Raw genomic sequence first — 26,870 nt, forward strand, 5'->3', positions numbered from 1 at the left:
GTTCCAGGCATACATCCTTTCTTTTTCTTTTTCTTTCCTTTTTCTTTCCTTTTTTTTTTTTTTTTTTTTACTTTGAGTATAGTTGACACACAGTGTTACATTAGTTTCGGGTGTGCAACATAGTGATTCAATTTCTCTACACGTTATGCTGTGTTCCCCACAAGTGTAACTACCATCTGTCACCGTAGCAACCATGTTTGTTCTCTGTATTTATAGATCTGATTCTGCTTTTTATTTGTTTCATTCATTTGTTTTGGTTTTTAAATTCCATGTATGAGTGAAATTCTATGAAATTTGTCTTTCTCAATCTGATTTATTTCACTTAGTGCAGAACCCTCTAGGTCCATCCATGTTGTTGCAAATGACTTGATCTGATCCTTTTTTTATGCCTGCATAATGTTCCATTTGTGTGTGTGTGTGTGTGTGTGAGTCTGTGTGTGTGTGTGTGTGTGTGAGTCTGTGTGTGTCTGTGTGTGTGTGTGTGTGTGTATATACAGCTCAAATTAGTGTTTTTGTTTTCTTTGCATAAATATCCAGTAGTGGGATTACTGGGCCATATGGTATTTCTATTTTTAATCTTTTGAGGAACCTCCATACTGTTTTCCCTGGTAGCTACAATGATTTGCATTCCCACCAACTGCACAGGGGTTCCCTTTTCTCCACATCCTCGCCAACACTTGCCATTTCCTCTTTTTTTGATACTAGCCAATCTGACAGTTATGAAGTGATATCTCATTATAGTTTTGATTTGCATTTCCCTGATGATGAGTGATGTTGAGTATCTTTTCGTGTGTCTGTTGGCCATCTGTAAGTTTTCTTTGGAAAAATGACCACTCAGGTCTTTTACTCATTTTTTAATCCAATTGTTTGATTTTTCTGATGTTGAGTTGTATAAGTTCTTTATTTATTTTGGATATTAATCCCTTATTGGATATATCATTTGCAAATTTCTCCCTGTAGGTTGCCTTTTTGTTTTGTTATGGTTTCCTTTGCTGTGTAAAACTTTGTATTATGACGTAGTCCCAACAGTTTACTTTTGCTTTTGTTTCCCTTGCCTCAGGAGACATATGTAGAAAAGTGTTGCTATGACCAATGTCAGAGAAATTCCTGCCTGTGTTCCATTCTAGGACTTTTACGATTTTAGGTCTCACATTTAGGTCTTTAATCCATTTTGAGTCTATTTTTGTGTATGGTGTTGGAAAGTGGTCCAGTTTCATTCTTGTACATGTAACTGTCTAGTAGCACCTTAATTTCTTACATATTTTGAAAATGAATGACTTTTATAAAAGCAATAGAAAGATGTATATATATTTGTATGTATGCATGTGTGTTTACAGTTATATGTATGTAAATGAATGCTGTCTTTCATTGCTAACTATTATAGTTTGCATTTTTCCAGAATGTTACTGGGCATGAACATATAAATATGTATACGACTGAAGTTTCTGTATAAATAAGACTTACTTTCTGCTCTAGCAAGATTTACTTTCTGCTCTAACTCATCTTACAGATCTTTCCTTGTTATTACATAGAGGTTTAACTCATTTTAATAACAACGTAGTCTTCTGTCATACCTATGAGGAAGGGCGTGTGTCACGTGGAAACTGTTACAAACCATGCTGCAGTGAGCATTCTTGTACATATGACATTATTTCTCTAGGAAAGATACAAGAAAGTAGAATTGCTGCTGAAGTTTGTGCATTTAAATACTGCCCATCTGCCCTCCAAAAATTTACCATTTTACACTCACATAATAGTGAATAAAAGTATGTGTTTCTTGTAAACACTTGGTTAACATTAGCTATCCTAAATATTTTCAACCATCTGATGTGTTTTTCTAATCACAGGTGAATTTGGACTTTTAACAATACATTTAGTGGCTGTTTGTCTTTTTTTTTTTTTAATTGATTTTGATGGACTTTGTTCATTTTTCTACTAGATTGTTCCATATTTTTCTTTTCTTTTTTTTTAAAGATTTTATTTATTTGAGACAGAGAGAGCACAAGCAGGGAGGAGGATCAGAAGGAGAGGGAGAAGCAGGCTCCACGCTGAGCAGGGAGTCCAGTGAGGGGCTTAATCCCAGGACCCTGGGATCATGACCTGAGCTGAAGGCAGACACTTAACCGACTGAGCCACCCAGAGGCCCCCAGTATTTTTCTTATTTAGTTGGATTTCCTTTCTCATATAATTTATGTTTTCCCTAGATCCAAGAAATTGTTAAAATAATTGTTTCATTATCTTCTTTTGCTATATTTTTGTGGTACTTACTTATCAGTTATTTCTCTCTAAACTCTCGGAAGAATCTAGAAATAATGTTTTCATTATGTTTAAGTGCATCAGATGTGCTCTTGTTTCACTTCTCTTGGCCACATGACTCCCAGAGCTGCCTTTCTGCCTCCAGGCTGGCCTCCAAGCAAACTGTCCTCCCCTTACTCCTCTCCAATGGTGTGTCCCTGCTGATTTTCTAGTTCCCATGGCATCCTTTCCTTTAAACATCCCCATTTTGGTGGCACACAGTCTCAAAGAGTTTTGTTTCTTTTTTAAAGATTTTATTTATTTATTTGAGAGAGAGAGCATGAGCGGGGGGAGCAGCGGGCAGAGGGAGAAGCAGGCTCCCTGCTGATCAAGGAGCCCGATGCAAGACTCAATACCAGGACCCCAGGATCATGACCTGAGCCAAAGGCAGTTGCTTCACCAACTGAGCCACCCAGGCACCCCACCCAGACACCCCCCAAAGAGCTTTTTTTTTTTTTTTTTAAAGCACATATGAGGGATTAATTTTTTGAGATCTCTTGCACGTCTAAAAACATCTTTCTTCTACCCTCACACTTGGGTGATAATTTGGCTGGGCACAATGTTCTAGAGGGAAATCCTGTTCCCCCAGAATTTGTTTGGTGTTCCTCCTTTCGGCTCCACTTTCACTTCCATTCTGAGATTTATCTAAATGTCTGAACTTTTCCACAGATCAGCCTTCTCCACCTGCTGTTTCAGGTGTCAGAATTTCTTCCCTGTCCTTTTGGTGAGGTTTTGAAGGGAATGGATGATAAAGCTCATGTTTAAGCCACTGTCTTGAACCAAAAGCCTTTCTGTATGGGACTTCCTTTTGGGTTGTGATAGCAACCCATGTATTTCCCAAATGCACTGCCAGTTGCCCCTAAATCATTTATTGAGCAACTCACCTTTCCCCATTGATGAAAAATATCTTTATTGTACTAATTTTTAATATGCAAGATCAGTTTCTAAAATGTCTGTACCTTTGTTTTGGTTAATAGGTTTCTTCTTGATCATTCCATATTGTATATTTACCATAGCTTTGTTGTAAGTTTTGATATCTGGTATAGGAAGTCTGATTGTTCTTTTTCAAAATATTTCTTCAGAATTGAATATTATGATTCTTTTTAATCTTTTAGTTTGGTAGTGAGAAAACGGTATAGGTCATTTCTAATTACTTTTTTTGTTGACTGGTGAAGATGAACTTTTTCTATTTTGTCCATTTGTTTGTGAAATAACTATTCTTGCCCTGGGTATTTGGTGCTTTTCTTAACAATTTGTGAAAATACTTTTTTATGGTGAGGAATTAACTCTTATGTCCTTTAACTTTTTAACGTTAGAGTGTACAGTTACAGTCTAAGTATATGTGAGTAGAAAAACAAAGGTTTTAGGTTAAGAGCTTGTTAACCTTCCCATTGTGAGCCATGCTTTTGTGGCAGCTATTATTGTAATTTTTATTCACATTTCATATTCATTTGAGAGAAAATGGCTACGAGGTGTATTTTAATGGAAGGAATACCATTATGAGCATTTGATGCCATTGATTTGTTGGTCCTTTGTCAAAATTAAGAGAAATAAGATGGTTCTTAAATACTGATAAAACCTCAGGGGCTGGTTTTTCCAGTGGTTAGAAGTATGAACTGCCGGTTACATCTGTGGTTAAGAAGGTATAAAGCATCCATCATGTACAGTGGTCTTTGTTGTTGTTGTTGGCTGTTTGTTTCAGAATACCTGAGGGGGATGGGGATGCCTCCAGGGGAAAGGAAGCTAGGAAGACAGGTGCCATTCTTTGAAAAGCTATTGTACCTAATTAGTAATACTCTGGACTTAATGGGCTGTGGTGTTTTGTTTGTTTGTTTGTTTGCTTAAAATGAAAGGTTAATCCAGCATATACGGGGCCAAGTGTAGGCTCCCAGCAGGAAATGAGAGCTCCGTCTCTTCCAGCCATCAATCATCAGACCTCAAAGAACATGGGAGAGAAACCCGGAGAGACAACTCCTATTGTTCCTCTTCCTACGGCAAACGCCGTCACTGCTGCCTTGGTGTCCCCGGCCATCAGCCAGAGTGTATCTCCTCCTGTTCCTTTGGCAGCCCAGCCAGTGACAGACTCCATGTTTACAGTGGCCAGAAAAGATGACAGGTAAGGCAAAGAGAATCCTAGAGACAGTAGTGACATGAATGGCTTCCGTCAGCTTCTTTACATGTTCAGCCGTGTCAAGAACAGTATGTAAAAGATGAATGATTCCTCTTTTTAAAATAATTTTTAGTTGGGCATGTTGTTGAAAAACCAAGTTACCAAAATAGCCCCAAATCTTTCAGACTTACTACTCTATTTTTCTTTTAGGGGTTTTATTTCATTTCATACTTCTCCCCTGAATTAAAAGTTTTCAGTACACTGAAACACAACCATTTTTTTGTGACTGGAAAGTGTACAGCTATTAAACCGAAACTGCCTTGCTTGCTGGCTTTGACTGAATACATGAAGTGATTGTTACCGTCCCGTTTCTTGACATGTGTTCTCATAATCCTTCTGTCTTCACCAGGAGCAATTTGGGATTCAATATCCATTACACAGTATGCCAAAATCTTATCAGTACCCTGCTGTGGAGACTTTTTCCCCAATTCTGAGGGATTTTCCTAGATTTCAGAAATTATAATTAATGTCACAGTAACTTGCTTTGTTTAAATGTTTATCTTCAGTGACTTTGGCACGCTCTCTTTACATAGAACAATTTTATTGATCCTTTAGAAAAAATGAGAGCTCTGCCCTTTGCACCCTCCCCTTGGGCTGAAGTCCTTAGCACAGATTATGTTTCATACGTGCTGGCTCTTCTCAGTGTCCAAAATTAACTTTTTATCAATGATTTCTCCTGGAAACAAGATGGAAAATGCTTTTACACTCCTGTTAGGATAATAATTCAGAGCTGTGTCCCACGTCGTCCTGTGTGTATATAAAAAAAGAACTGTTGTGTCATTGGGGGCTGTGACTTCAATAGTTCTTCATTATTAATGCAATTATAAAATGATAAAAACAGGAGAGCAGTGACAGGCCCAAAGAGGTGTTGAGTGTCCCACTGCCCCCAGAGATAGAGTCATGAGGGTGAAGGAGCCAGACACAGCTGTCCCTATAAAACTGTGAAACTCTTTAACCCAGGGAACATTTAGGTCTCAGTCCAAAACACTGCAGATTGACCCTGACCCTGGCCCAGGCAAGGGACCAAATGGACCCCCTTGGTACTCTCACCAGTTGGGACAGCTTACCAGGGCAGAGAAAATGTACCTTTGTCTGGAATCTCAAAGAAAAACTCATGTTTTTAAGACAGTTGAGTGAGGACTTGTAAAATTAAGTGTGTTGTACTTTTTACTTTACATCCTAGCGCGGTCCCTGCTGTTAAATTGTCAGATGAGGTCCACTATCATGACTGTACTTAAAAAAAAATTAATATAAATGTCTAATGTGCCATTTTTAAAATTTCTTGATAACCCTTAAAGTCTGAAGAACCATGCTCTGTGGCTCCTGGCTCATCAAACCAGAGGTGGCCCGTGCAGCTAAACCACACAAGTGCTTCCCATACCATGACTGGCTAGCTGCAGTGGGCAGCCAGGCCTGCAGCCGGTGTGAGTCCTGGAGCCTAATAAATGCGATCATCTGTATTAGAGTCCGTGACCCTGCCCTACCGCATATAGGAATGACCATCGTGATGTTAAAATACAGGCCCGCTGCGTCAAGCAAGCATGAAGTCGCTGGCTTTTCCCTCAAAAGGAAACGGAAGAAAAAATAAAACATTTTGTTTACTTACACTATAGACCTAAGCCCTTCCATCTGTATTTTAAGAGTAGGCTTGTACTTGCTGACTTTTTGAGAGTTAGTGTGTCTCAAGAGATTTCTCTTTCAGGTGTGTGACTAAAAGCACTCATGAATTCAAGCCCCAGAGTGGAGCCGAGATAAAAGAAGGTAATGTTTAATTGTAATAAATTTGTCTCTGACCTGTTTGCCCAGACGCCTGCCAGTCACCGAGAGACCCCGGGTGGTGTCTGTGGCTCCTGAAGACTTGGGTGAACCTGGGTGTTCGCTTCCCTATTCTCAGAATTGAGGGGTTAGATAAGCCCCAGACCACCTCAAGTCAAGGTAGAAATCCACTTCCTAGTCACATCTTAGTAATTAGAATCCTTTGGAAACTTGATTTGTGAAACGTTTTTTATTAAATTTCTCAGCAGCTTTATCAAAAACAGAGTCATCTTGAATGTATTGTGACGTGGGAAAGACAACTCAAAGTGTGATCAGTATTATACTTCTCTTACGCACTGCTTTGTTAGAGGCATTTGCATTGAAGGCAAGTTTTATGAACAAAATAAGATACATCGATTGTGCCTTCGCTCCCCCCGCGTGACTCTGGCAGCCTCTCCAGTGACCGGTTACTGGGGAGCCGAGCTGCTGGAACAGCTGGCAACCCCTGCGTTTAACCAGCACTTCCCACGCGCTTGCTAGATGCAGGCACGATTCTAGGAAGTCAGGGATGCAGTCACGGACAGAAAGGACAAAACCAGCACCCGAGCAGAGGGGGAAAGAAAGTGTTTGGGGGGCGGGGGGCACATTGAAGTTTCAGAGGTGACCAGGAAAGGTGCTCCCAAGGAAAGTGGGATTTTGGATAAAGTCTCCAAGGCAGGAGCTACCCGTGCAGCTAGCTTGGACAACCTGCTTCAAGCAAAGAGAAGAGCCAAGCGCAGAGCCCCGAGGCAGGACTATCCCTGATGGCTTCTAAGTGCAGCAAAGAAGCCGAAAGGGCTAGAGTGAATCGGAGAAGGAAGAAGATGAGGTCTGAGTGAACAGGGCCCAGGTTTTGTGGGGCCTTGGATGCCATTGTCTGGACTCCAGCTGAGTAAGATGGAAAGCCAGTCTTAAGATTCACAGTGTGACTATTAACATGTATTTCTGGGGATACAGCGGAGTGAAGGGTGCTATTTATGACAACCCTCTAATTTGATAATGATCTTAGACCAAGCCACTTTATGTCCTTGAACTTTGATTTCCTTTTCCGTAAGAGGATAATTCTACCTTACGTACCTCGTGGGACTATTATAAAAATAAAATTGAAAGTGATGCAAGCCCTGTAATAACAGAAGTCCTTAGTGATAATTATCAGCAATAATAAAATGTTTTAATTATAATTAAGTTTCTTAATTTGTGTGCCTTTTAAATTATTCTGATTCCTCTACTGGTAATGCATTTTGCTCCTTTTCTTTTATAGGGTCTGAAACACATAAGGTTGTTAACACAGGTTCTTTTCACACAACTCCAAACACATCGCTGGGAACGGTTCAGGCGACCCCATCCAGGGTGCAGCCGTCACCCACCGTGCACACAAAGGAAGCTTTAGGTAAAGCCTTTGGTTTGAATGGTAGCATCTCGTAACAAATTAATGAAGGTGCTTTCACAATCATGTTTACAGTAACTCTTTTTATTCTTCTAAGGTTTCATCATGAATATGTTTCAGGCTCCTACGCTTCCTGATATTTCTGATGACAAAGATGAATGGCCATCTCTCGATCAAAATGAAGATGCATTTGAGGCCCAGTTTCAAAGTAATAATTTATTTAAACGCTACTAAGTGCAGGCATTGCGGGTGGCTGCGACAGGAAATATCAAGGATTATACAAGAAGTTGCCCTTCCCTTGGTTAGCTTGTCACAGAAGGGTAGGGAAATACAAAATATGACAGTGTTTGAAAAGGTACTCAGTACATGTCATAGATTTGTTTTGTTTCTTAAAAATAAGTGCTACAGAAGGACAAACTCCTGCTGAGGAAGGGATGGCTAGGAAAACCTGAACCCTGGGGTGTGGCTCGAACTTTGCCCGGTACAGGAATGGCATGGGGGGAATGTGGGAGCCCACATTTGTTTGGAGTCCCAGGTTTCTTGCTGGACACCAGGGAGAGATCATGATAAAGATAAATAGGATCATTAGACTCGGGGGGCCTTGGAATATAAAGTTAACAGGTTAATTATTTCTTATAGGAAATGGGAAACGAGGTCACAGAGAGCTTTTTTCAGTGAGTCAGGTGACAAGAGCAGTGTCTTAGGAGAATGAGGAATACCGCGCTTTGCATGCGACAAGAACTCAAGACCTAGAGGCTTGAGTGCTAAACCCTGCGACCATGGTCAGGTCACTTCGTCTCACTACAAAGTGACTTATCTCATTACCTGGTATTTGAAGAATGTTTCAGGCCTTTTTCTGTAAGCTGCCATTCCACTTTCTTATTTGTAGGTGAAGTTTAGCATCACGTACAGTGTTTTTGCCTAATACAATAATAAAATGCTCCTTTTTACTCCAATGCAGAAAATGCAAGGTCTTCTGGGGCTTGGGGAGTCAATAAGATCATCTCTTCTTTGTCATCTGCTTTTCCTGTGTTCGAAGATGGAAACAAAGAAAATTATGGGTAAAGAAACATTGAGTTACTGCTTTATCCCGTGTCCACCTGAAGAAACAGCCAGCCAGTTTTTCCTCCAGTGTTGGAAGGGATACGGTGGGTCGGGGCGATATTTGTTCTCACAGTGACATGAAATGCAGCAGAGCTTCCTCTGGGACTCAAGGTGGTGAGAAAAGGCGGCCTCCTGACCAAATGGTCTGGCTCCCAGTGCCAGCTCTGCCAGCGGCGAGCGTTTTCACCACGTGACAGGAAGATAGTTGCTGCTGTTCTTCTCTAGATCTGCACTGGCACACACGAGTTACGGGAAAGCAGACCTCCCGTAGCAAAAGCACGTGTCGACAGGAAAACAGTGTGGCTACAAATGAGGAGAGAATTGAGGGATTCCATAGGGCTGAAATTGTATTAGGTGTGAATGAGTTTTACCAGTACAGGTATCTGTATGTGCTCTGTTTATATTTGCAGGATTGATACAGAGAAGGAAGCGTATGCCGTCCATGATTTTCTATTGGCCATGGTCCTACCTCTTTCTTTATTCCTAAAATTTATAACTCAGTGTAGTAGAGATTTTATATTTTTCTACCCTCTCTTAAGTTACTGTGAATCTGTTTTTATATACATAGTCAATTTAATTCCATTTGCACTGTTTTCCTACAATTACTGTAAAAGTAAAGGATGTGCATATAAATATTAACTAATTAAATAGGATAAGTAGAGAATGTTCCTAAAGTCTCATTTAAATGGTAGTATTTCCTTTAGCATATTTACGATTTATAATTTTACAAATCTTTCCTTAGATTACCACAGCCTAAAAATAAACCTGCAGGAGCCAGGACCTTTGGAGAACGCTCTGTAAGCAGATTTCCTTCAAAACCCAATGTAAGTGAATCACTGCTTCAACCATGAAAGGAGTCTTACAACTCTTTCCTCTTTATTTTGCCAAGTGATATGCCAATCAAATGAGATAGTATACAATAAACTGTGATGAAAAATATAATGTTATATGGAGAGTGGGTTTGGGGGAACGTTATTCTCCAATTATTCAAGTATCTATTATGTATCACACACTGTGATAGATGTCGGAACTGAACAGTGATAGGATCCTGGCCCTCAAAGAGCCTTTCCTTGTGGCAGGAAGAACCAAGTGGGGGATATATTCTCCTAGACCCAAGAAGTGAGACCTACAGTGGAATATTAGAAAACCCACCAAGTCTGTATTAAATTGGACTGGTCCATCGTCAGAAGAACTCAGCAGACAAGTGTCAGCAGTTGGCCAGCCCACAGCATTCTTCTGGCATGGCAGCCATTGTGTTCAGCCCATGTGCAGCTTCCCCCCTAGCCCTGAGTATTACCGTGTGGTGTGCTTTCTCTCCACTCGCCCCAGCCCAGCCCTCTGGCTGGGATTGGTCAGAGAGTAGTCTTGAAGAGCTATGCTAAACCCTGGCTCAGAGCTTTAGTTCCAAATAAATTATCACTCAGCTCACTAATCCTTCTGATGAACTTCTTGACCTTCTTAAAACTTCTTAAAAATTTCCAAATAATGGACTGGATTTCAAATACAGTGCATCAATTAATAGATGCATTTCACTGAACTACTCAACCGGATGTGTTTTGACCAAAAAAGCCATGATGAATTTTTTACATCCTGTCCGTATGTACAAGCCAATTGTTTTATCCTGCATCCACCTGAAGAGAAACAACCAGCCAGTTTTTCTTCCAGTGTTAGAAGAGATATGGTGGCTATGTAAAAACTGTGCACTATATATAAAAACCATGGGTGGCATTTTATTGGTAACTGAATGGTTTTGCCAAGCATAATTCTGACTCAGCAGCTTCTGTCTTTATGGACAGACTCTAAAACTTGACCATGGCATTTTTGGAGAAATGGCTATTTCTGGGGCTAAAGAAGGAAAATGCGAGATGAGCCTAGCACATCTGTGGTGCCAGAAAGTCAGGAAGTGCTTTACAAAAAAAAAAAAAAAAAAAAGATAGCAAAACAAAAGAACTCAGGAGCCAAGGCTGAGTGGCCAAACCTGGCATAATTCAAATAAAATAAGTAGAATAAGGTAGTATTGGATTATAACCCAAGAAATAAAATAAATACCCTTTTCAATATAAACAAATGGGAGGGAGGACAAAATAAACCTTCCTTACAGAAGAATTGCTGGTACGAAATGTGGAAGGAATGAGTGATAATAGAAAATCGCCACTGGCACGCTACAGTGGTCACTGTTCTAGGCAAGCTCCGCCGGGAATACTAAAATTAGCAAGTGGAACTTTAAGAAGAAACAGGATATTTGTATGACCTTGCAGTATCTCACCCCAATTATTATGTGGTTATTTTAACATCTGTCCACAAATTCTTTGATATCCCTCTCTCAGGAGGTAGATCCTCCCTTTGAGGGTAGGCTAGGCTGTCACCTGCTTCTGACAAATAAGGGTCGGGAAAGGGAAAAACAGTTCCTTACGGAGGAGAAACCTGGCAGACCCCACCTTCACCAGGTGATTGGTTAACCTCATCAGTAATAAGCTGTGTTGAAATCATGTGTCCCTTAATGAGATGTAATAAGAAAGGGTGCTTTACCCTGGATATTCTTCCCCGAAACCTGTAACCCCAGTCTAACCATGAGAAAAGGCCAAATTTAACCTAAATGAGAGAGACCTTCTACATAGCTCCTGACCAGTATTCAAAACTGTCCATGTGAGAAAGACTGGGACAGACCGATCAACTGGCACAGGTCAGAGGAGACCCAACGAGATGTGACAACTAAATCACGTGGCATCCTGATCTGGAGCATGAAACAGAGAAGGGACACGAGCAGGGAAAGGATGAAGTTCAAATAGCATCTGGAGTTAGTAGGATTATTTAGTTTTTACAAATGCACCGGGATTCTGTAAGATGTTAACGTCAGAGGGAGTTCGATGACGTGCACATGGAAACTCTACGATCTTTGTAACTCGTCTATAAATCCAGACTTTTCAAATTAAAAAAAAAGTAAAAATTGGAAAAAATGCGACCCTTGAATACAGTGTGACTGTGCTGGGGTGCGTTAAAGATGATGTGTCCCTCTTCTGGGGACAAGAACAGAACCCTAACGTCCTTGACTTTGTGTTACCAGGGGTGACCTCTGTTTCTTCTTTAATTCCTTATTTTTTTTGAATCTTAAGCAGTATCAATGAGTTAAATGACAAAACGGGGCGACTGTTGCTGTTGTTTTCAGTTCAGCTTTTGTCGCAGGAAGTACCTCACGCCGCAGAGTTTTTGGATGACTCCACCGTCTGGGGTGTCCGCTGCGACAGAACCCTGGCGCCCAGTCCAAAGAGCCCCGGACACTTCACGGCTGCCGCACAGCTCGCGTCCACGCCTTTCATCAAACCACCCGCGGATGCAGGGCCTGCTCTGGAGGATAAAGGTGTGGGTCGCACCACTCGAGTGTCTTGTCTTCTGCCAGCTGCAGTTCTTTCAGGGTTACAGTGTTCTTGGAAATTCTAAACGGAAGTTTAAGATCATCCAGAGGAAACTTAAAATCCATTTACTGTATTATTACCTGTGTGATTTTTTTCCTTTTGGCTTACTGTTTTCTGAAAGTCTGTGCATTTTAGAAACTTAGTAACTTAGCTGATAGGTAGACTAGGAGAAAAACCTCCAGAAGCACTTAAAGGCAGATATGCCAAGTCCAACCCGTTTGTACAGGATATAGGTTGGTGTTATGTTTACTACAAACAAAATGGCCACAACGGACAGGTTAAGTTGCTTGAATGCTAAAAATAGAGATTTTATTACTTTAGAGTTGTAGCCAAGTACTACACACTCAGGAAAGTCATATTTTCTTATTTTATTTAATGACTGACTTGAAGAGACTAATGATAAAACGCACAGATATTTCTTATTTCCCCTAAACCTAACACTCCTATATCACAGATCTTTATCTGCATTAAACCTTAATATATGACATTGTCATTGAGCACAAACACTTAATTATTCCCTATTAAGTACCAACCTATAAAATATAAGGACAGTAAAGGACCACTTTACCATTTTTATGAGTTTTTTACTAGCCAAACTCCATCACTTCTGACCCCTTTATTAAAAATAATAATTGTTCCCGAAAGCAGTACAATGAAAGAGCTGTCAAAGAATTTCCCTCCCCTACATGGAAGCACATTTTAATGTGAAGTCTGAGCCTATAGACCTAAAAATTTTTAACTAAAGAGTAAAAAAAAAAATGTTTTTAGAGTACTAACCCAGTATATTACCTTTCTCTTCTGGATTTTGAGGGAGAGTTCAGTTGAAATTTGGACAATTGCCAGGTGCCATCACAAGCTTGCTACTTGAACAAAAAAATGTTAAAGTGTTTTCCATTTGGGGAAAACGAGTTTAATCAGTTGAGTCTTTCAGAGAGTCAATATTGGCTATTCTTGGAGTATTTGCACTTCGGTTGAATAAATAGAAGCTAATGTTCTAGTTCTAAGAAGTATTAGCACCTGTCTGGTGACACAATATCTGATAACATTTAGTCCAGTGTAATACTTGGCTATTTATAGTGCTGTGTATACATATGTAGTATACATACTCCACATTTCTGCCTATCCGGTTTGTCTTTCCGTAGATAGTTTTTATTTATTTGTTTGTTTGTTTTTGGTTAAAGGGAGTGATGGTAAGTATTGCCAGGTATCTTCCTGATGTAAACACTCTAATAAATCAGTTTAATCAGCTAAACACTAACTGACTAAATAAAGCAGTCAGACGGAAAGACGCCCAAATCTCTGCCCCTCAGATGCATTGCAGTGTTTTACTCTCCATGTCCTTGTCCTCGGGTTCTCCTAAAGCCCGGTGTGCCCTCCACCCCTACCAGTAACATCTCGGGCTGCTCACTCTGCCCACAGTGGGCCTGCCACCCTTTGGACCCTTTCCTCTTGAAGGATTGGATGTGTGAAGTTGAAATGCTCACCAATATTAGTAGTAATAATATTTTTACTGATTTTTTCCCCCATTTTAAAAATGTTATGGAACATTTTACCATGGAATACCATTTTGAAATTATAACAAAATTCAGTATAAAAAGGAATTCTGGACTTTATAACCATATCAGATCATATGTATGCATAGTGTCTGTCTCTAATTGTCTACGTTTTTCAGAAAATGTGGTTACAAAAGAGTGCACCCATGTGACTCTGGATTCTCGTGAAGAAAACATGGCGGGACCCTCCAAAGACAGAAAGTTCAGGTATTGTGAGATTTTTTTGACTTGCAGGTAAAAGCCGGAAGCTACTCTCTATAGATACACATCCGGTGATAAACCTAAACACTGGATCCATCAGGGCAGTGAGCAGCAGCCGGGGTAGCGGAGATCTGTGGGAGCACTTCCTGTGAGTGACTTCTGCTCATTTTGAGAGCAGAACCGCCTTACTCTTACCAGCCAAAGACCTTGACCTAGTGGAAAGACTATTGCAGAACTGAGCAAACACATGTTTGTTTTTTTATACCCATTCTAATTGAGAAAAGCAGTAACTTTCTTTCAAGAGGAGGACAAGAGCCTCGTAGGCATTGGTACAAAACGCAGATGTGGCATACATGAGCGTTCTGCAGAGGTAAAATTCCACCCTATTGGAATAGTCTGCTTAATGTAACAGACGCTGAACGTAGCTGTCATCTTTTGAGTACTTGTTATATTCCATTGTAATGCTGATACTTCTTATGTACTATATCCTGTAATTAATCCTTAGTTAATTTAGTTGTAGGAACTACTCTTTTCCATCATTACAGATGAGGAAACCAGGTTTAGAGAGTTAAAGAAATGACTTAAGTCATACAGCTTCTAATTTGCAGCACTGTAATTTCAACCCATATCTCTAATTTCAGAAGCCTTGCTCTCACCACTATGTTGTGCTGCCTCTTGTTATTAAAAACCTCTTCTTAAACTAGGACCCCAGTAAATAAATTGGATGAAAGACATGAGCAGAACTTAGAAAAGAAAAAAAATGAATAAACATGTAGAAAATACTTAACTCCCTAATAATAAAATCAATGCTGATGAACAGATCTTGCCTTTTAATTTAAAATTCTGCCCAATAGGCACAGTCTATTACTGCCCACCAGGAATCTTCTACACGTGACTAAACTTTTGACTCACAAGACTGCCATAGGCCACACTTGGCATAAGATTAATACAGAAATATATAGGACAAAAATCAGTTGCCAGGGAAATAACTATCCAAGACGCTATCATCTTTGACCTGCATGAGACAATTAAGTTACAAGGAAACCCTTAGGTACAGAAGTTTCCTAGCTTAGAAGCCTTATTTCCATGGCATCAGTGGCTCTTGCAACACTATCGATTTAGATGCCAGAGTCCCCACAAGGAATAGGCCCGTTACGAGAGTCCTCGTACCGGAGGCCTGAAGCTGTGGATTCCCAGCATATATTTCTTATTCTCTCCGACTAGAATACAGTTCCAGTCATGGTTATGGTTTACCATAAGCAGTGGTGACTGTGATACTCTTGCCTTTCCAGTTTTCAAGGGAGAAGAACTAGAAAGTTAACCAAAACTCAAATTCTCATGGAGAAGGGAAAAGGGTTTTATCAATAATTTATGTACCCACAGTAATTTGGGTACTCGGGTAGCTAGTAACAATTTATATAGGTTTGAAAGCCTTTTTTTCTGTGTTCATGGATACCCCTAATATGTGTTGTGTTGTAATACAAATATTGGAAATACTCCCATTTGACTACCACATTTTCTCCCAATAATAGATCTTAGTGGCTATGCTTGTGGGAAAGATTAAAATTGCCATGATCTGAAGAGGGAGGATTTATTTGTGTCCTCCTCCTATATGTAATGGCTGAACAGAAAATTAATTAAAATATTAAAATTAAAAATTAGTTAAAATGTTGGAAATGCTTTTAATATCTAAAAACCAGGGAATTGTTGTATTCCAGCATACATCTACTGAATTAAATGGCAGGTAGTGATTAAAATCCACACTAGGACCATGGAGAAACCTGGCAGACACCACCTTTACCGAATGATCAAGGTTAATTTCACAAGTGACAGCTCATGGTAGTCATGCATTGAGAAGGGTATTTGACCTCTGGAACATTCCTCACAGTCTAATCATGAGGAAAACATCAAAGGAACCCAACTGCCCAGTACTCCTCAAAACTGAAAAGGTCTTGGAAAGTAGGAAACACTAAGAATCTGTCACAGATGGGAAGGGAGTAAGGAGACATGACAATTGAATACAACATGGTATCCACGATTAGATCCGGGAGCAAATAAAGGGTCCTGTGGGAAAACTGGTGAAATCCAAATGAAGTTTGGAGGTTAGTGAAGAGTAGTATAAAAAACGTGGATTTAGTGGCTTTGACAGAGGAGCTGCTGTCACGTGAAATGGTAATGTTTGAGGAAATTGGGTGAGGAGTATATGGGAATTTTCTATGATCTTTGCAACATTTCTTTAAATCTGAAATTATTCCAAACCTAGTTTCTTTTCAAAAAAAATTCCTACTAGGAAAAATGCCTGTCAAGAAGTAAGAATGCAACGTGACGTTGCATGTACATATTTATTTTTATAACGATGCGTACTCACACATGTGTTTGTGTGTGTGTGGGTGTAAAGGCGGAGTTTATGCATGCGGAGATCCACAGTCGACTCTTACTATTTGCACTTGTTATTTTGTATAAACTCACTGCAAACCCTGAATTACCCAACACTGAACCATCATTCCTAGTTCCTAGTTAGGTTTCTGTGAACCTCTGTCCACAACATTTTGTTTAAAGACACCTTATTTAATAAATATGGTTGGCTTATTAGCATTGAACCCAGGGCTAACAGCATTATAACTCCTATCTGAACGCGACTTATCTAACACGTTTCCCTGTAAGACACATGGCGGCCTTCTCGCGCTTAGGAACACTAGACCACACTTTAGCACTGCACTTGGGGGGACATTTTAAACAGCGAAATCACAAAAACACAGAAAACATGTTACTAAGTGTACTGCGAAAGGACACTGGTTTACAGTGTGAGAGCCGACACGAGAACGCAGAGCATTCATTGCCTTATTCCACTTCCCCTGGGAACGTGTATGTTGGGTGACTAAACGTTTTCTCCATTCTGCATGTCTGCAAAAGCACCATGAGAACTGATTCGGGGATTACGAGTGAGTTTTAGCATGTAGGAGAATTTACAGATATGGGGTCCATGAATGATGCAAATCGACCCGATACGTGTGTGTACAGAAAGAAGCTTGTTAGGTTGTTGGGTGATGACATCTTCTGTTTGTTTCAGTGCTGTAAAAGGAGCCGTTTTGGAATAGAGTTCAATATTCAGTCTTGATCCCCAGCTGATGACATCTTGGGGAAATAAGCCCACCCCTCATGCTTCCCACTAAAGAATATCCATTGTGTTCCCTCACCTATTTATTGACTATATTTCCATCTCTTTGATTTTATTTCTACTCATACTCTACTGGCTGTGTATTTGCATATATTTGTCTGAAGAAAATGCTTTAATCAACTCTTTGTAAAGCAGTTTTGAAGTGTCATTCACAGAATGAAAAGGAAACTGTTTTGTGGGACTTTCTTGTGATCAAACCCAATAGACTTGTAATCATGTGTTTTGTTTCGTCTTGTCTATCCCTTTAATACATCCAGTCCAATTCAAGAGAAAAGCCTAGAACCAGCGTTCCCTGCAGACGTATCTTCGGCACCCTTGCTCCGTGGGAGCCAGCCTGCCGCAGGTGGCGTGCTGACCAGCGAGGTAGTGCAGAGCCTTGAGGCTTGTAAACTCACAGACACCAACCTCGTCATTGCAGAAGAGCCGCCGGACGCCAGCGCTGGGCGCCGAGCAGAACGGATGCAGACTAGTTCACTTGAGAATGTCGATGCTTCAAGTACGAACAGATGTTCAGTCTTAATTGTGTCCCTGAATAAGGACAATAGCCCGGTAAAAGCTGTTCCATGAAAGAAGCTCAAAGACAGGGACTGGAATGTCACTGAGTAGAACACAAGTTCAGACAGAACTTGCAAACTGGGTCACCGGGCGGTACAACAGTAACACACTTGAAGGGCAAATTAATTCGTTTTATTTTAGAGGGTGTCAAAATTACTACTGTTGGAGGAGGGAGTTAGAACTGGAGGGCCTACTATGGCAGGCTTTGAATTTAAGACTGGGATCCCCATTTTACAGCTGAGGAAACAGGCTCCGGGCTTACCTCCTTTCCCCTGGTCACACAGAAATGGCCTTGGATATTCTCGCAGCATGGTTAAGAATACAGACTCTGAAGACGGACTAGGTTCTAATCCTGGCTCCCCGCTCTTAGGCAGTCACGTGATCTTGGCCAAGATTACTTCAGTTCTCTGTGGCTCTCTTTCCTTTTCTATAAAGTGGGGGTGATGGTCCTACTTCAGAGTCTTCTTATGAGGACCAACTGAATTACTAAACATAAAGTACTCAGAACAGGGTCCTACGTACGCTTAGCACTAAGTAAATGTTAACCATGCAGGATTAGTCTTTGATAACTATGACTAAAATTTTTATAGCATGCTAAATTAAACAGCAGCTTTATTCTTCCCTTTAAAAATGATTTCTTTTTTGTGAACCCAGAGTACATCTCATGCATGCAGATTGCTCATAGATCGTATAAGTATTGAAAGTCTTTGCATTTTGTAGATACGAGTGGGAGAGCAAGTTACAAAATATATATCTGAGCATGTTAGAAGTAACTGACATCCAGTCAGACATAATTCTGTTAAAGGCAGAATCTAGCAGTTCCAGGCAAGTGGAACAGATGCCTTTGGTGTTCACTTCCTTTGTCACAATTAAATACTTATCTAAATTTTTTGATCACAAATAACAACTGTATAGAACTAGCCATTTTGATTTTTGCAAATGGTGATTACTTGAATCCATGCTCTTTTAAAGATAAGGCTTTTGAACTCGTATTTAATGAATGTCTGTACTTGTTTTATCTGTAGCTTCTTTGGGAAAATTCTTGGTACCTTGGGTACCGAATTCATTTTCTTTTTTTGTTCCCATTCCTTTTAAGACTTGACTGTTGAGAATCCATGGGATGATACATTGATTCTCGAACTTTTATCTGGGCTTTCTAAACCAGTGAGATCCTATCCAAATACTTACGAATGGCAGTGTAAACTTCCAGCCATCAAGCCCAAGACTGAGATCCAACTGGGTAAGGACTATATGGGTAATAAAACTCTGAACTCTTGCTTCTATATGGGAAGTTGATGGTAACTCATGCGTGTGTGATTCTCCTTCTGGTACCACCCCTGTGCCTCACCCCCCCTCAAGTAAAGAGTTCTAGATTATCTAGAGAACTAAGCTGAGAACATTTTGTTAAACCATGACCGTTAGAATTTGATTGCTGTTGAGACTATCACTTATAGATGGCAATTTGGCAGTATCTATCAAAGTAAAAAAAGGCATATACTTTTAGACATCCACTTTTAAGAATTTCTTGTAGATCTGCTTGCATACATTCAAAATGACATCTGTGCGTGTAAAAACAGTAGATTGGAAACAACATAGGTGTCTGTGGGACAGCTCTACAGTAAAATATAGCTTGCTCTGTACTGCTAGGGATTGATGTCCAAAACATGCTGTTAAGAAGGGGGAATGAAACATGAGAGACTATGGACTATGAGAAACAAACTGAGGGCTACAGAGGGGAGGGGGGTGGGGGAATGGGATAGACCGGTGATGGGTAGTAAGGAGGGCACGTATTGCATGGTGCACTGGGTGTTATACACAACTAATGAATCATCGAGCCTTACATCGGAAACCAGGGATGTACTGTATGGTGACTAACATAATATAATAAAAAATCATTATTAATAAAAAAAAAAAAAAACATGCTGTTAAGGGCAGACTAGTATTATATGCTGCCTTTTATTTCTTAAAAAGGGGAAGATAACATATATTCATATGCAATGCTATTTCTAGAGAATCCTTGAAGTATACTCAAAACTAAGGAAAATGGTTAACAGGGTGGATATGAATAATAGTGGGAGCAAGACTTCTAGCAAGATACTTTACACACGCACACACGCACACGCACACGCACACACACACACACACACAGCTTCCCCGATTGACATCTTGCATTAGTGCAGTACATTTGTTAAAGTTGATGAGCCAATATTAATACATTTTTATTAACTAAAGTCCACAGTTTACATTCAGGTTCATTCTCTGTGTTGTACGGTTTGTGGGGTTTGACAAATGTATAATGACAGTATCCATCATTACAGTGTCATAGTTTCACTGACCCCAAAACCCCCTGTGCTCCATCTATTCATCATTTCTCCCTTCTACCTAAAACCCTGACAAGCACTAATCTTTTGACTATTGTCTCCATAGTTTTGCCTTTTCCAGAATGTCATATAGTTGTAATCATACAGTATACAAGTTTTTCAGATTGGCTTTTTTCACTTAACAATATGCATTTAAGATTCCTCCATGTCTTTTCATGACTTGAAAGCTCTATCTTTACAATCGCTGAGTAATATTCCATTGTGCAATGTACCAGTTTATCTAGTCACCTATTGAAGGACGTCTTGGTTGCTTCCAAGTTCTGGCAATTATGAATAAAGCTGCTATAAAATTCCCATGCAATTTTCGTGTGGATGTAAGTTTTCAATTCATTTGGATAAATACCAAGGAGTTGTGATGTTGTGAGCGTGTGTTTACTTCTGTAAGAAACCGCCACACTGCCTTCCAGTGGAGTTCGTACCATTTTGTAATCCCACCAGCAATGAACGAGAGCTCTGTTGTTCCATATCCTCGCCATCATTTGGTGTGGGCAGTTGTTTGGGTTTGACTGCTCTGATAGAAGCGTAATTATCATTAGTGTTTTTCATTTGCAATTCCCTAATTACATATGATATTGTACATTTTTTGTTTGCCATTTATATATCTTTTGTGGGGAGGCTTTTCCCTCTATTCCTGGTTTGCAGAAAGTTATCATGAATGGGTGTTGGATTTTATCAAACACTTTTTCTGTTTTTATGATAAGATCATGTGATTTTTCTTTTTAGTCTGTTCAGGTGATAGAGATTCATTAATTGATTTTTGAATGTTGTACCAGCCTTGCATACCTGGATTAAATCCCACTTGGTCATGGTAAATAATTCTTTTTATACTTGTTTTGGATTTGATTTGCTAATATTTTGTTGAGGATTTTTACATCTATGTTAATAAGAAATACTGCTCTGTAGTTTTCTTGTGGTGTATCTGTCTGGTTTTGGTATTAGGGTAATGCTGGCCTCATAGAGGGGGTTAGGAAGGATTCATTCTGCTTCTATCCTCTGAAAGAGATTGTAGAGAATTGGTACAATTTCTTAAATATTTGGTGGAATTCACCAGAGGACCCATCAGGTCCTGGTGCTTTCTGTTTAGGAAAGTTACTAATGATTCGATTTCTTATCTCATGCTCCTATGTGAGTTTTGGTAGAGTATGTCTCTCAAGGAATCGGTTCGTTTCATCTAGGTTATCAAATTTGTAGGCACAGAGTTGTTCAGAGTATTCCCTTATTACCCTTTTAATTCATGGGATCTATAGTAATGTCCTCTCTTTCATTTCCAGTATTAGTATTTTATGTCCTTTCCCTTTTTTTCTTAGGTAGCCTGGTAGGGGCTTATGGATTTTATTGATCTTTTCAAAGAATCAGCTTTTTGTTTCATTGATATTCTCTGCTGATGTTCTATTTTCAATTTCATTGATGTCTGCTCTAATATTTTTTGTCTTAGTTAGGCAATTTTTTTCTTTTGTCTTCATTAGGCAGGCAGTTTTTTCTTGTTTTGTTTTGTTTTGCCTGCTCTGATTATTTTTTCTTCTGCTTACTTTGGATTTAATTTGTTCTTTGTCTAGTTTTCTAAGGTGGAAGCTAAAATTACTGATTTTAGATCTTTCTTCTTTTCTAGCATATGCATTTAATCCTATAAATTTCCCTCTAAGCACTGCTTTTGCTGCACCCCACAATTTTAAATTGTGTTTCCATTTTCTTTTAGTTCAAGATATTTTTAAATCTCTCAAGATTTCTTCGTTGGTTAATGTGTTATTTTAATATGTGTTGTTTAATCTCCAAGTGTTTGGGGGCTTTCCAGCTATCTTACTGTTTGTTATTGATTACTAGTTTAATTCCACTGTGGTTGGAGTACATACTTTGTATGATTTCTTTTTGTTGTTGTTTTTTAATTTGGTAAAGGTGTGTTTTATGGCCCAGAATGGTCTATCTTGGTGAATGTTCCATGTGAGCTTGAAAGTACGTACAGTCTGCTGTTGTTAAGTGACGTATTCTACAAATGTTAACCAGATCCAGTTGATTGGTGCTGCTGTTCAAGTCAGTCATGCCCTTACTGATTTTTTGCCTGTTGATCCTGTCAGTTACTGATAGAGGGGTGTAGAAATCTCCAACTAGGATAGTGAATTCATCTGTTCTCCTTGCAGTTCTATCAATTTTTGCCTCACTATTTTGATGCTCTGTTGTTAGGCACATACACATTAAGGATTGTTATGTCTTTTTGGAAAACTGATCCTTTATCATCATCCAATGCCCCGTTTTATGCCTGATAATTTTCCTTGCTCTGACACCTGCTCTGTCTGAAATTAGTATAGATACTCCAGCTTTCTGTTTATTAATGTTAGCATGGTGTATCTTTCTCCACCCCTTCACTTTTAATCTATGTATGTCTTTATATTTAAGGTGTTTTTCTCGTAGACAACATATAGCTGGGTCTTTTATCTACTGTGATCGTTTCTGTTTTCATTGGTATATTTAGTCTGCTGGTATTTAGAAAGATTACTGATATAGCTGGATTAATATCTACTATATTTTTTACTGTTTTCTATTCATTGCCCTTGTTCTTTGTTTCCTTTATTGTCTCCTCTTTCTGTCTTCTCTGGTGTTACTTGGGTATTTCTGTGATTTCATTTTCTCTACTAGCATTTCAATTATACCTCATTTTTTCTGTTTTTAGTAGTTGCCCTAGAGTTTGCAGTATACATTTAGAACTAATCCAAGTCCACCTTTAACGAACACTATAACACTGCACAGGTAATGCCAGGTACCTTATAAGAGAGCATTACCAATTCTTCCCTCCTATCCCGTGTAACAGTACTGTCACTCATTTTTTTTTAAGCTGTGCTTACTGAATACATTGAAGAAATTATTATTTTGAATACTTATGTCAGATCAATTAAGAATAAGAAAAATAAAAGATTTTATTTTATCTTCATTTATTGCTTTTTCCTGCACTCTTCTGATCTGAGTTTCTGGACTACCTCCTCATCCTTCTCTCTGAAGAACTTCTTTTAACATTTCTTGCAAGTCAAGCTTACTGGTGACAGGTTCCCTCAATCTTTGTGTGAGCTAGTCTTTATTTCTTCACTCCTGAAGGATAATTTCACTGGATACAGAATTTTTGATTGGTGGTTTTTCCTTTTAACACTTACTCCACTCTCTTCTTGTCTGTGTGGTTTCCAGAGAAGTCAATGTAATTCTTCTACTTGCTTCTCTGTAGGTAAAGTGGTTTCATTCCACTGGCTGCTTACAATATTTTTTTCTTTTCTGGTTTTCTACAGTTTGAATACAACTTGCCTGGGTGTAGACTTCTGGCTATTTTTCCTGCCTTGTGTTCTCTAAAATTCCTAGATCCTTGTTTTAGTGTCTGTCATTAATTTTGGAAATTTCGTAACTATTCTTACTCTATTTTTTCTGTTCCTCATTTTCTTCTGCCTTCTAATACTGCCATTACACAGATGTCACACCAATTGTACTTGTCCCACAACTCTTGAACATTCTTTTCTATCTTTAAAAAATTTTTTTTCTATTTGCAAATTAGTTTTGGAAGTCTCTATTGGCATTCTTATAAGCTGACGATTTTTTCCCCAGCCATTTACAGCCTTTTGAAGAGCCCATCAAAGACAGTCTTCGTTTCTGTTACAGTGGGTTTTTTCCTCACACTTCCTTTTGATTCCTTCTCAGAGTTTCTATTTGTCTGCTTACATTTCCCATCTGCTCTTGAATTTTATCCTTTTCTCATTACAGCCCTTAGCGTATTAATCATAATTTTAAAAAAATTCCTGGTGGTGTAATTCCAGAATCCTTGCTATATCTGTGTCTAGCTCTGATACTTGCTCTGTGTCTTCAAGCTGTTTTTTGTCTTTTAGTATGCCTTGTAATTTTGGTTGGAAGCCAGATCTACTGGGTAAAAGGAACGAAGATAAAATAGGCCTCTAGTGTAAGATTTATCTGGCTTGAGATTAGGCTGTTTACTGTTTGTTGCCATTGTAGAGGCTAAAGTTTCCGTTTGTGCCTTATTTCTGCCTCCCCTGTTGGCTTCGAGCTTCCCTTGAGACTTGTTCTGAAATAAGATCTGAGGCATTAGTTGTGTTGTAATCCCCCTCATACTGGCTCCAGTGGTGGCTTTGGTTCTGGCACTTTATTCTCTGTATCCACCGATCTGTCTCCCCAGTTTCAAGGGCAGCAGTTTGCCCTATGACTTGAGTTCTTTAATGGATCTATGAAGACTAGTTGATTATCAGTTGATTTTGGTTTTTTTAATTATTATTATTGGTGGAGTGATGACTTCCAAGCTCCTTAGCATGCCAGAAACCAGAAGTCTACTTTTTTATATTTGATTTTGAACATGTGGGTTTTTTAAAATCAATTAAAATCTATTACAATTTTATGTCAGTTGTCTTTCTCCCCAAACCAACAACCCCACTGTTATTAAAAATAGCAAGACAAATCCAGTTTAAGGGACATTCTACAATTTATCTGACTAATATTCCTTGCAACTGTCATGGTCACCTAAAACAAAAAGTTTGAAACTGTTACAGCCTAGTGGAGGAGGCTAAGGAGACTTGACGGATTAAGGAAAAACTAGTGAAATCCAAATAAGGAGTGGGTTTAGTAATCTACCAATGTGGGTTCTGTCTTTGGGACAAAGGTACTGTGGTCATTAAACACTAACAGTAGGGGAAACTGGGTGCAGAGAAAACAGAAACTCTACTGTCTATGCAACTTTTCTATAAATTGAAAACTATTCTAAAATAAAATTTTTACTTCAATAAAAAAATTGTAATTATTCTGTTAGAAATATTGGTACTATTATACTTTGCCCTTCTTATCGAGGTATAAAACACTTGCGTTTTTCAAAGGCATGTGTATGGCACAGCTTCGTGCAGCACTTTACAGAGGACCTTTGTGTGCTCTTTCTAACATCACGACAGTCCTGCCAAGTAGACAGCATGGGCATTACCCCTTTGATGTGAGAATATTGGTGAAGAGAGGATGTGTGCCCTGTTCCTGCCATTCAGTGGCAGGCCTGGCGCCCAGCAGCACAGCTTCTGTTCCCCGCCCCCCCATCATTTAAAAAGGGGAGCTATTTTGTGGCAGATGTTTTAACTCGTTTAAGACAGGAAAAACATTTCCTGAGGGAGCTATATCCATTTGTATTTATTAAAGCAATCAAGCACCAAGAAAATTCTAAAGATACAAAATTTACCAAAAATCATTTTCATTTTGACACATCTGTCTTCAAGGTTCCTTGCTGGTCTATGTCGATCACCTTCTTGGAGAAGGGGCCTTTGCCCAGGTCTATGAAGTTACCCACGGAGAAGTGAATGATACCAAAAATAAACAGAAATTTGTTTTAAAGGTAAATAATCTGAGCAGTTCATTGTATAGTATAGAAATGAATTTTAGAACTTGATTTTGTCAGCCTCTTTTTTCTTTTTCAAGACAATGGTGATTTCATTTAGGTCTGTTGTCCACAATAAAGAAACAAAAACCATGTGGCAAGGATTTAGAATGGCCTTGCCATGGAAATGATGGCACAGCAAGTCCCATCCTTCAGCAACAGTCCATAGCTTGTCATCACTTTCTACCCCACAATCATTACTGAGGCGGAAGTTACCCTCTGGCTCTCATCGTCCAGAACGCGAGGCTGGATATGAATGTCTCACACCTGATTTGCAGGTCCAGAAGCCTGGCAACCCCTGGGAGTTCTACATCGGGACCCAGCTGATGGAGAGACTAAAGCCAAGCATGCGACACATGTTCATCCAATTCTACTCTGCCCACTTCTTCCAGAATGGCAGTGTGTTAGTAGGAGATCTCTACAGCTACGGCACGCTGCTAGTAAGTGTGTTCATTATTAGGGTGAGAACATGAGTCTGAAGTCCGTTGTTGGGCTGCCTGGCACGTACCTTTTGTAGTTGGAGTGATAGGTGGGGGCAAAGCTCTTGAGATCTCATCCATCCTGGGCAACCAATTCAGGATTCCACTCTCTGTTGTTTCTAGAATGCTATTAACCTGTATAAAAACACCCCGGAAAAAGTGATGCCTCAGGCGCTAGTGCTGTCCTTCGCGGTCAGGATGCTCTTCATGATGGAGCAAGTGCACGACTGTGAGATCATTCATGGCGACATCAAGCCAGACAATTTCATCCTTGGAAACAGGCAAGTGTTGCGCTTTGAACGCAGTTCTTACTGTGTCCCCAGCGGCCTTTTATTACCTGTGCTCATGCCGCCTGGCCCTTGTTTGTGTTCAATACAGATTTTTGGAACAGGACGGTGACGATGATGATGTATCTGCCGGCCTGGCACTGATTGACCTGGGTCAGAGCATAGATATGAAACTTTTCCCAAAGGGAACTACATTTACAGGCAAGTGTGAGACATCTGGTTTCCAGTGTACTGAGATGCTCAGCAACAAACCGTGGACCTACCAGGTACGGAACCGCAGGGGGAGATTTGAAAGTCGTCTCCTTTAGGGTACTTGCTGTATTTTAAAAACGAACTTGGGGATCTCGTTTGTTTGATCCGGTCTCGTCATCTTGTCCTTGGATTTAAGACCATGCTCGCGCGTTGTGTTCAGTGATGGGCAAACCCCACGGCTCGAGGCTTCAGCGGGCAGGGGAGGCCAACCACCAGAGCCCCGGGGCGGGGGGAGGACTTCCAAGCTGACCGTGGGCCAGAGGGGCTGGAGTGCCGCGTTTGCCCCCAGAGAGCAAAACGAAGGACTTGAGGAGGACACGGTACCTCGGGAAGAACAGCTTTGCAAGGGGCTGCCTCCAGCAGAGCCCCGACAGGCATTCAGCGCGTATCAGCTGAGCAAATGGCTTCCCACATTATTTAAAAGTAAAA

At 39.8% G+C, this 26,870-nt stretch overlaps 1 protein-coding gene and 1 non-coding gene across 2 annotated transcripts in view; both read left to right on the forward strand.

Moving 5' to 3' along the window:
• Positions 1-26,870, forward strand: part of BUB1 (BUB1 mitotic checkpoint serine/threonine kinase) — a 40,778-nt gene that overhangs the window by 11,830 nt on the left and 2,078 nt on the right. Inside the window, exons 10-23 of the mRNA XM_057309098.1 lie at positions 4,149-4,411; positions 6,168-6,226; positions 7,521-7,649; positions 7,744-7,854; positions 8,608-8,707; positions 9,493-9,574; positions 11,934-12,108; positions 13,836-13,923; positions 17,353-17,591; positions 18,747-18,890; positions 25,266-25,381; positions 25,702-25,863; positions 26,026-26,183; positions 26,281-26,455. Of these exons, the coding sequence (XP_057165081.1) occupies positions 4,149-4,411; positions 6,168-6,226; positions 7,521-7,649; positions 7,744-7,854; positions 8,608-8,707; positions 9,493-9,574; positions 11,934-12,108; positions 13,836-13,923; positions 17,353-17,591; positions 18,747-18,890; positions 25,266-25,381; positions 25,702-25,863; positions 26,026-26,183; positions 26,281-26,455 (2,001 nt within the window). The remainder of the gene's footprint in view (positions 1-4,148; positions 4,412-6,167; positions 6,227-7,520; positions 7,650-7,743; positions 7,855-8,607; positions 8,708-9,492; positions 9,575-11,933; positions 12,109-13,835; positions 13,924-17,352; positions 17,592-18,746; positions 18,891-25,265; positions 25,382-25,701; positions 25,864-26,025; positions 26,184-26,280; positions 26,456-26,870) is intronic.
• LOC113247559 (small nucleolar RNA SNORA29) lies at positions 15,413-15,552 on the forward strand. Its single transcript, XR_003313299.1, has one exon. It is a non-coding gene; the product is annotated as a small nucleolar RNA SNORA29 (small nucleolar RNA).

The sequence above is a fragment of the Ursus arctos genome, unplaced genomic scaffold (assembly GCF_023065955.2).
Source record: "Ursus arctos isolate Adak ecotype North America unplaced genomic scaffold, UrsArc2.0 scaffold_8, whole genome shotgun sequence".
Lineage (NCBI taxonomy): Eukaryota > Metazoa > Chordata > Mammalia > Carnivora > Ursidae > Ursus > Ursus arctos.